Below are 11,253 nucleotides of genomic sequence, written 5' to 3' on the forward strand. Positions count from 1 at the left end.
TAGACAGATTCATTAACATCCAAGAGACAGTTGAAAGGTTTTAACTGAAAAAACAAGCAAGTTTACTGGGAATTGCATAATCATTACAATCAATGAGCAACACTAACCTTCAATGGACAATAGACAAATCTTATTTACAGCATGGGTTACTTGAGATGTACAGTAGTATTTAGATTGATTATATAACATAGTTACTAAGAAACAACTGAGTTGGACTGTGTTCATGACATAGATTTAACCCAAGCAGGTTAAAGTAATAAAATAATGTTTATCACATGGCCATTTTAATAAGTTCTTATTAGGAACTGCACAATAAATATGTACAGATCAACAGTAAAGCTATAGAGGCTGTACTGTGTCTGCAACAACTTGTGAATATGAGTGATCAGAGTTCCTACTGATGGCCTCCTACAGCTCAGGAAGTCAACATCCTTTCATCATTACCTCCACGTCAGCAGCATGCAATAAACAAATCAAACCTCCGACAGCAGGAGTTCTCACTTCTACAACAAATCGTGCCTTGTAACAGCACAAACAAGGGAATCACATTAAGATCTCAGTTGTTATTTAGTAAAAATGATGATAACGTCTACAATTAAAATCTTTATTACAGTATAGTTCAAGTAAAATAAAATGTACAATTCTATAGTTACAGCATATAAACAGAACAAAAAAATTAAAAGTGCACTTGCAGAAGGAGACAAACTATCACACATTGCCAAGATTTTTGTGAAAACACATTTGTTGACCATCTGTCTCTTGGTATCTTGTACTATCTCCTGTTTGCACAATTCACCTTCCTCCTGTATAAGTGTGCTGGCTCACTTGAGCTTAAACGCATATGGTTTGTCTGGGAGCACATATGCTAACACTTGAGGAGAAGACATGAGAAATAGGTTTTTGCAGGCAGTTTGTGTTTGATCTCCTCTCACTGGGTCACTGTGACCTGCTCTCAGTGGTTCAGACAGAAGCAGTGCATTTGACTCAACAGTAGGGTGAGAGTTTGGGATGTTTTTGCGTTGTTAACTCGCATTCTCTTAGCAGCACCACAAGCCCTACAGTCTGTGTTGCGTGGAAAGAGGAAACCATGTTTCAGTGGAAATTCCCTTCTCTCTGGGGCAATGCAGGGTCTGTTCTAAGGAGAAAACATCTGGGTCAGCTCTGCAAACCCACTGTGTCGCAGAGCAGACAGCTGTTTCTGTGCTCGACAAGGAGAAGTAAAAACTACTTGCAAGGTTAAAAACAGAATCCTGACTTTACTCAAGGCTGGTGTACAACCTTGCATGATTAAACTGGGTTAAGCCTCTACAAGGGAACTAGGTGGGCGGCAGGAAAGTTTCCCCAAACATGGCACTGAGGCAAAACCAACTGTGGTTTCCTGTGACGTCCCTTGTACAGTATGTGCATGAAGAGCAACATGAATTAAAGGGAGGTCAAGAAAATGGAGAAAAAATCCCAGCAGGAGGAGTCAAAGACATTGTTAGTTTTGCAAAAAATTGATGATCCTTTCTTAATCTTCTATTATAATCGGATCAGAGAAACAAGGACTTCAACATGGGCTAAATCTGATCATGATAAGATACAGACATTGGGACCATTGGAGTAAAATAAAGAGCAAAATCTCCTTTTTTGTGCTTTTAACCTAACCCCAAGCTTGTCTATGTAGAAAATGGAGTGACTGGACCATTCCCCTTAGAAAGACAGTGACTGGGAATACTAAAAATCCACAATATCGAGTATTTCACTAAGGCCAATACTCTACAGCATAATAGTGCATTTTAACGCAAAGCAAAAATTCAACAGAGTCAATGTAACACACACTTCAGAATTAGTAAAAGCCTTGAGCTCTACTTTTGGATCTGTATTACTTCAAAAATACACTTTATGCCACCAGTTAGGTGCTTCCATTTGGATCAGGTCTGAGAAAAACTACTGGTCAACAAATGCAGAAACCCTTTAAAAGATTTGCAATGTATCGGAATCATAATTATATACAGTAATAATAAACCAAAATCTGTGCATGTTGACTTCACTTTACTTATCAGAGGACACGTTTAGATGGTTTATCACTTTGTCACTATCGATGACAGGCTGAAGTTATAAAGAGTAAAACTGAGTGCAAATAAGGAGTCAAATGGTAAATAAAAAGCAAAATATCAATGTTCCAATTAAAAAAATGCTGACCAAGCTAATCATGAGTCATATCTGGATAGGTTGAGTTATGAATATATGCAAAACAGTTAAATAATTTACAACCAAAGATGTGCAAATGTAGAAAGCATGTTACTAAAACCAGAAAGAAAAGCACAGAGATAAAAACAACAGTGCAGCCCATACACACAACCCTTGACATGTCCTTGTCTGGTAAGCAACTGAGAAACCTGTTTTTCAGCTTCTTTATGATCCCAATGTGTTGACACCGAGGGGTTTCCCTGTCCAGACGCGGGGGCAATGCTGATCTCCTCCGGCAAGAAGTAGAGACTTTTGCCAGAGGTCAGGGGTCAGGGGTTGCAGTGATCTCCATGACCACTCATCCAGGTGATCTGAGGTGTGTGAGACTGCAGAAAAAAAGGGTACCACACACCAAAAAACACCTGGAGCTGAGATGTGGAAGGAGACAAGAAGTAGTATTATAACAAATGAAAAAATAAAAAATAAAAATAAATAAATAAATAAATATATATTGTGAGAGTCCAGATAAAGACGAGTTGATACCATGCCACTGACCTATAGGGGACGTCCTCTCTGTGTGGGCCTGTAAGTTGAGGTGAGGGTGGGGCCCCCGATCCCTAGCAATTACACTGCTGCTTATTCTGTGTGGTGTTGCCTCTTGGCTGTCGCAGCTGCCTCAACGAAGCATCTCCGTACTGGATACCTGAACCCATCCTCTCTGGGTCCAGCTCTCCTTTGAAATGAAACAAAGTGACAAATGTCAACGATGAAGACAAATACGCTACGCACTGTTGCACAGCTTCACAGGAAGATCCACAGGGCTTTGTGCACAGAAATAAAAACATAAATAAAAAAATATTTGCATTCACTCACAGAAACACCCACGTCAGACACACCTCTTCAACAAACAAAGTTTACCTGAATCGATCTTGTTGAGGATGATGCGAGCGCACTTCAGGAAACCCTCCTCGACATTCTCCCCTGTCAGAGCACTGGTCTCCAGGAACATCAGCTCTGCATAAGCAGGGAAAAAAACACATTTAAGGTAGAAGAAAAAAAAGAGTGAAAAAGACAAAAGAAGAAGAAAAAGATAAGATAGGGAAAAATAAATAATGACAAGCCAGTGGAAGAAATAAGAGGTAGAGATGCACACTTGACATGTGAGATAATGCAGATTTAACATCAGTTACCGTTCTCTTGAGCGAAGCGTGACGCCTCCAGGAAGGTCACCTCTCTGTCTGCATCCAGGTCCTTCTTGTTGCCACACAGGATAATAACAATGTTTGGGCTTGCCAGTGTTCGAGCATCTGTCAGCCAGTTAGTCAGGGCGTTATAGGTCTCCCGGCTATAAGACAGGATGGGATGAGAGGAGTATGAGGATGGATGAGTTCAAATGTTAATAATGTCAACAAAGTCGTCAGGGTTCACATGGCATTGACTACGCCTGTAAACATGCATGTCATTTTTTTCTCATTTTTTAGTAACCCTACCCCAACACTGACACAGCATTGCAGCAAATAAAACTGTGTGTTTTGAAACTTTAACTCAACCCTACTTTAACAACCCAGCTGGTCTAAAGTTTAAAACTCTGGATCAGTCTTTAAACAGATAGAGACTGAGTCACAAAGAGGACTTCCATGGAACCTTTTTTGGGTTGAAGCCACCGGTCACCATGGAGACAAGACATTGGTGTCTATGGTAATACAAAGGTGGGTCAGCACAAATATGATGTTTAACAGCTGTATTCACAAACAGCTAAAGGATGACATCATTCCTTATTCACATGCTGATGAGACTGGACTGCTCAGTCACCCCCTAAATCACATACTCTTTTCCTGTCCATCTTCCTGCTGTTTTACCTGTAAAAAGTGATAAAATGCCTACATCTCTCTCTGATTGTCTTGTTTTCCATCTCCTACATCCACAATCCCGCCCCCTGCATTTTTCTGCCTTCACTCTCCCTGTTTTTTCCTCAAGTGACACTTTCTGTGATGGACTTTTGGTTTCCCCAGACTGCTGTCTGCCAAAGGATGCCACTATATTACAGCTCCTGCCAGTCTGCGCTCCACAAAAACCCCATACATTCTCACAAACACAAACTGTATTACATTCCTGTCACTCTGCATTACAGCATTCACTCCATCTTGATTTCACAAGCTCTCTACTATAACCCATAGCTTATGGAATACAAGCCTGTGAATATGGGTCCCAGTACATAGTCATTCAATTGCACAGTTTCTGTGGTACTACAACTTATCATTATTATTAATATTTTTACACTGCTCAAAAAAATAAAGTGTGTAAATTAAAGTAAAAAAATACTCATAGAGAGGAGAAAAACAATCACAAGCTACATTTATGTAAACATTTGTTGAGGCTGCTAAGTTTAGTCAGTGTGCTCACTCCTTAGGCAGGTACCAGATTTTCCACAGCTCCTGGTATTCTGTTTCTGGTAGGGATGCACGGGTCCAGTATTCATATTTCACATCCGGTCCAATACTGAATCAAATAGCTGGATTGGCTATCAGTGACAAAGGAAGACACATTGGCAGGGCCTGTGGTGCTTTTACACGTTTTTGTCCTACCAGAGCCAAGTTGCTGCTGTTGTTTCAGCATTGTGACGCACAAGGCTTAATAAACCATACAAAGTGTACACTAATTTATAACACTCTGTGAAGTTGTTTTGAACGATATCTTTAGTAAATAGCAGCTGCCCCGAGATGCCTGTGGAAAAATTAAAGCTCCCCTCCAGTCAAAAATGTGTTTTTCTTCTTCTTCACTCTTTTTTTTAGCTTCACTGTGCAGAATGATGTATGTGCAGAGTTTGACTCCAGAAGGTTGTTTTCACATTCATCTACTGAAGAAGGAACGTTTCTTTGACCTCACCTAAAACCTGAGTTTAAGGCATGTACCAAGAGCATAATTTGTGACATCACAGTTAGTTTGTGTCTAGAGAGGATCATTAAGCACTGGTCAAGTCTGGGATTTACCTGAGGCATCTAAAGAACATTAAACCTTGCCTACATTGGCAGAAAATGCCAATAGTATGCCACAATAGGAAGTACATAAAACTAGAAGAAATGCAGTGATTGTTTTACCTAGTAATATCATAGACAAGGAGCGCTCCTGCTGCTCCTCGATAGTAGCTCCGTGTCACGGAACTGTGAAGGGAAAACAGACATATAAGTTAAAATATTGAATTCACTATTACTAACCATTATCATCATCACCTTTTATTTTCAAAAAGTTTGCCTCTAAGGAAGAAATATTGGAGGATGTTACCGGAATCGCTCCTGCCCAGCAGTGTCCCAGATCTGCAGTTTGACTGTCTTCCCACCAACATTGACCACTCTGGAGCCAAACTCCACACCTATGGTGTGGTTGGAGTCCTGTTTGACTATAGCAAGAGCACAGAGAAAAGAGAGTGAATTTGGAGAGGAAGTGAGCTAGAAGCAGAGCAGAACAGTAACTTTGGCGCTGTTCTTGTATTAATGCAATTATGTATTCTTTCTTTGCAAAACCATGAACAAAAGTGGTGCTAAAAGTGAAGTCTTTCCATTTAATCAACATATGTGCGCTGGTATAAGGAACACAACACTTTCAACTCTGCTCTAAGAATATCAGTTAAGATCTATAATATGCTGGTTATGTTTGTTAAATAGGCATGAGCTGTTATCATCAAACAGCTCATATCCACATTAGAGGACTAGAGGGAATCCAGACGAGATTAACATTGTCAACCTGCCCTCCCTTTCTCTCTCTGCTGACAGCACAGGGACCTAACACATCTTTAATTAAATTAATATAAGCATGTGTGAGTGTGTGTGTATATCTGAGTTTAAATACATTGTTGGTGGATTTCTGGACTGCTACTTGCATATATCACACTAATAGACTTCACTTAGACTACCTCCAGGTACAAAATGAAGAGTTTTACTTAAATGCCACCCACAATTCTATCTTGTACAGCACTCCAAATTTCAAATGTTGTGTGTATAATTTAATACAATCCACGACAACAGCTCTGCTGCAAATTCTACCTCTTTTACACTTACAATGATTATTGACATGGTTTTGAAGAGATGTTGATTCAACTCAAGAAAGTAAGTTGTTGGATTGTACTGATGCACTTCATTGCTCATACTGAAACTTGTATGCATACATGGGCGTGGACAGAAAATACAAACCACTGTAGCGAATTAACTGTGCAGCTTGGTGAATTTTTATCTCTACACCCTGCAAAGTATTTTATTTTTAGGTCTTGCTTAACCTGAGCAGTCTAGTGAAAAATGGTGTCATTCCTTATATGTGTCTGTTAACGTTATGAATCTGAAAAGACAAACTTATTCTGTCCCTTTGTCACCGAATGACTTTTACAAGAGGAACTGTGAGTGCTACACAGCAGATAGAGAGAGCAATTGTTTTGCGACCTGTCTGTCACGTCCTGACTGTGTGCCGCATGAAATGACACATGAAATGACAGCGCTAATTACGTGGCCAAGTCAATTTCTGTGTTTGTGTGACAATACACTTACAAATTACCTGTAATGTATCCCTGATGTGACTAATGGGCTTTAATGAGGGAAAACTTACACTTGTTCTCGATGAACTGGTGGAGGAGACAGGATTTCCCCGTCCCAGCGCTGCCAATCACGAGGAACTTAAACAGGAAGTCTGAAAGCAGAAGAGAGTAGGTAGCGATCAATGCAACGCCAACGTCAATAAGGAATCAGAACCTGCTGCTCTGTGCTCTTCCATCCTCAGAGACAATCCTTTTAATCCCATTGAGCTATTACTTTCAGTGTCCAACAACCCCAAATTAGCCTACTAATCACCAGGCTGTGCATGTAATCTGTATAACGTGCCAGTTATGATTCTAATTTAATTGCTTGTTTGTCTGAGGTGAAGAATGACTGTGTTTGAAGCCTTGAAGAAGCACTTAATAACACATATCATTAGAGCAAAGCCAAGGTATTAGAGTTATTAAACATGGCTTAGGGGTAACTGACTTGCACAGGGATTCAATGACCGCAGCCAGCTGGTTGTACAGATGTTGTTGTTGTTGTTGTTGTGGAGAGTGGGCTCTGACTCCGGAGAGTATAACCTATCGCACACAGATGATCCATAGCCCAAATGATTCAAGCCCCTGACATGCAAGGCTGACATGCAAGGCCATCCTCAGAGAGACAGTCTTTGTGTGCCATGACTAAAGATAGGGCAAGAAGCAATTACATCCATAGGCTATGCTGAGCTTCCAACGCGATCCATGATATATTAAACAATAAAATGGTTGAGGAGATGAAAAGTATGTATGTGAAACTCATAAGGGAGTCTGTGTTAGTGAGTCATGCACAGAGGGGCAGTAAAAGAATAACAGGAAATCCGAGAGTAACGGTGTGTTTGACAAAACACTGATTGCAAACTACACCTTTCCTCTTGAGAGTCTGCTTCAGTTAGAATTTGAGGACAGTAAGCAATTTCTGGTTTAAGCTTAAGCGCTGGCTCTGCAGACTGAGGTGCTGGCCTAGCAAATGATTAGTGACTACTGTTGAGATTAGCAGCCAGGTGAACATCCTGTGAATATTCAGCTCCACACAAGGTCAACAGAAGCAGCAGTTGTTTAGGAAAAAAAGGGAGAGCGGATGAGATTGATCTTTTGTTCCTGTGTGACATTTAAATTTATTATTCTAGTGCTCTTGAGGCCACCTTCATCGGCCATCACACACACACACACAAACACACAAACACACAAACACACAGACACACACACCGACTGGCAGCTCAGTTTATGGTGCACCTTTGTTTGTTGAAGCGGGTGTTTTCTAAAGCAACACGAGCTAGAGGTCAAATATATGGTATGAGAGTGGACACAGTAAAGCGAAGGTGCCAACACAAACTTTGAGTTTTCTTCTCAAACAGCAGTCAGCGTAACATCTCAACCAATGGCGGTGACAGCAAAAGTGACAGGATCAAAAGCTAACAGCTCTGTTTTAAAAGCTTGCCTCAGCTATTCAGCGTCTTCCCAGGCATCGCATATTCCCCTGCGAGATCTGCATACAACAATCAAGCTGTCAATATGTCAAAGCAATATGGAGAGAAGAGTGCAGCGCTGCCCTCCTCAGCAGCAGCTTTTCAAGCTATTGTGTTCTTTACACATCAATATTAAATAAGCCCTGAGGGAGACAGACTGTAAGTGTTATGTGCATTCACTTACACTGTGACAACGTTTAACACAATCAGGCCCAAATCTATTTAAGGTTTATATCTGGTGCACAGGGCACTTGATTGCATATGCCTCTCTTTCATCCATGAATGCAGCTTAAGACATAAGGCAAATATGGAAATTGGAGATATTAGATTTAATTTCACGAGTAATCAAATATGATACAAAATGTCACATGTACCAATGGCTAAAGTCAACACAAAGCAACACAACTACCTTTTTTTTTTCATATGCATGATCATTTGAGGTGATGTTCACAGAGCTGAAATTATCCATTACCAACAATTGATATTGATGATAATCAAGTAATTGTTTCAGTCATTTATGAAGCAAAAAGGCAAAACATCTTATGGTTTCAGCTTCTCAAAATGGGAGGATTTTCTTACTTTCTCTGTTTTATGTTACAATAAATCTAACATTCATGGTTTTGGACTGTTGGTCAACACAAAAGGTAATTTGAAGACATCAGCTTGGTCTCTGAGAACTTTTGATCATTGACATAGACTCAAAAATAACACCAAACAAATGCTCAAATACGTTTTATTTTATCAAGATAATATCCTTGTAGGGCTTTATTTCAGAATCACTCTGAAAAATGAGTACCAATCCATCTGATCATAATATTTGAGTTTTAAAAACACATTCTGTATGTTAAACTAATGCAAGAGTGCAAAACTAGACAAAAATATTGAGAATGAAAAATTTAATGAATTTCTGGAATAATTCATCCTGACTATGTACTTATTGTACTCTTAAAATATATATATATATATATATATTTTTTTTTTTGCCGGTTCCACTACTGGCCCTCCAGGAGAGGAGACAGCACAGGAGACTGAGATAGAAATCAATAAAAAGCTATTACAGCTACCATTAGCGCTGGCACTTTTACATAAATACTGCACACTGGGATGAAGTATCATACAAAGAAGGGAGACAGAGAACAAGCAGAAACAGATGGAGATGGAGAGAGAGAGAGAGAGAGAGAGAGAGAGAGAGAGAGAGAGAGAGAGAGAGAGAGAGAGAGAGAGAAGAGACTGATGGTGTGCTATTTCAAAACAACTCAGGCTAAGGTGTCTGGCCTATTGTGCAACTCCTACTATCAGGTAGAGTCATGTTAAATGAATTATATAGAATAGAAATACCTATCTCTCAGTGGTACTAGTGGTTGCTCATATAATGCCAATTCTTACAGATAAGTGCAACTATGTCATCTGCCAACATTACTTTAGACTGAGTAGGGTGGTGAAACTACAAGGATTCAGGATGTGGTGGACACCACTGACACGCCTCTCCGCTACTGTTACGCTCGACAGGTAACTGAGGGATGATCAGCCACAGCTACCCAACTTCCTTCTTTGGGCCTTGAAAGCTAAATAGCTAAACGATACCTCTGTTAAAATACACAGCACCTACAACATTACTGTAGCTTGCAAGGTCACCCAAACTGCTTCAATTTCAGCAAGCTCGGGTTACCTCTGCGTCTGTGGACACGTCCTTCACGTATCGACATGCTGCCGAAGCTCTGTGTCTGAAGTTTGTCCAAACTTTTTTTTGTTTTTACCTGGAAATGAATCACCATCTGTTTGCTCGTGTTACTATGACTGCTTAAGAAAGCAATGTAACTATTACTGACGCCATCGTAGGATAAAGGTGCCAGTTAATACACAAGAAGCACATCAATTACAGTAGTTTTTTTAGATGAAGTGACAGTAATCAAACAGCAGTTACCACTATTAGAAACCTCAGATATGATGAGGTGGCAGGCTAGCCAGTAGCTAACCTATGCTACTCATGTAGCTCGGTATCACATCAGACTACAGAGCTCAGTGTATGTAACAGCTAGCAAGCGTGAAATTACAGCACAAACATACCGTATGTCTCAGACATGTTGACTCTCGCTGTGTTAAGGACAGTCCTTTTTTTATTACTGTTGTCTCGGTGTTGTGACAGCTGTGCTCGTCTGGTTCACACCTCTTCAGTGTGTTTATCTCCGATGCTAGAGGTTTCCTTGATCCCTTTCTAGCTACCTTCTCTCCGACCACAACCAAACACAGCGGCTGCGTGCTTACGTCATTCGTCTTGTCCGTGTTGCCTTCACCGGTCGTCGGTCATAATGGAACTTTTCACATAAGCATAAGCACCTGACAAAATGGATCGAAAATAAGTTGGAATCTCGTTGGAATAACATGAATTTTATAACGTTTAGTTTGTACACAACTCATATTCAGATTTTATGTCATATACCTCATTAATACTCCGTTAGATCAACGAGAAAAAAAAGACAGAATTAGGAAATTGATCATTACATTTGGCGTTTGTTTCCTTCAGTTTGTCAAAAGTGTGTCCACATTTAAAACAAAGCAAATTATGACAGAAGACTGTTTTACATAGTTTCCATTAGTTTTATTGTTAATTACCTTAAATTCAGGCAAAGTTGGATTTAGTAATACAAAGAAAGAGAACATGAAGGCATCTTTACCTAACATGTCCATTCCTCATTCTCGACTTACGCAGTTTTTATTCAGAAAACAAAATCTTACTCTAGTCATAATGATTTGATTCTGTTATTAATATTACAGTCTTATTATAGTCTAAAATGAACCATACTGATTCAGTATCACATGTCCGTAATGTATGTGCAACAGCAAGCCACAAGATGGCAGGCAAACATAAAGTGATCTGAGGACTGTATTTTCTAGAGACTGCAAGGTGTAGTAGTCTAACCTAGATATGCGGTCTACAAGTCCTGAAGCCTCAACGTGACATAACATGAAATGATATACATTTTTGAGTCATTTGTATTCATCATTGTATTTCTTTTCCTTTTATATTTTGCACCGGTATACTCAAGATAT

The 11,253-nt window shown here is 39.8% G+C and overlaps 1 protein-coding gene across 1 annotated transcript; it reads right to left on the reverse strand.

Moving 5' to 3' along the window:
* Positions 1-38: 38 nt before the first annotated feature.
* On the reverse strand, positions 39-10,406 carry rab4b (RAB4B, member RAS oncogene family). The gene is made up of 8 exons (XM_062419562.1): positions 10,270-10,406; positions 6,766-6,846; positions 5,455-5,569; positions 5,271-5,333; positions 3,363-3,517; positions 3,091-3,186; positions 2,728-2,905; positions 39-2,600 (listed from the first exon to the last, which is right to left on the reverse strand). The coding sequence occupies exons 1-7, from the start codon at positions 10,283-10,285 to the stop codon at positions 2,790-2,792; spliced, it is 642 nt and encodes a 213-aa protein (XP_062275546.1). The 5' UTR covers positions 10,286-10,406; the 3' UTR covers positions 39-2,600; positions 2,728-2,789.
* Between the last annotated feature and the right edge of the window lie 847 nt (positions 10,407-11,253).

Source organism: Scomber scombrus, chromosome 5 (assembly GCF_963691925.1).
Source record: "Scomber scombrus chromosome 5, fScoSco1.1, whole genome shotgun sequence".
Classification (NCBI taxonomy): Eukaryota; Metazoa; Chordata; class Actinopteri; order Scombriformes; family Scombridae; genus Scomber; species Scomber scombrus.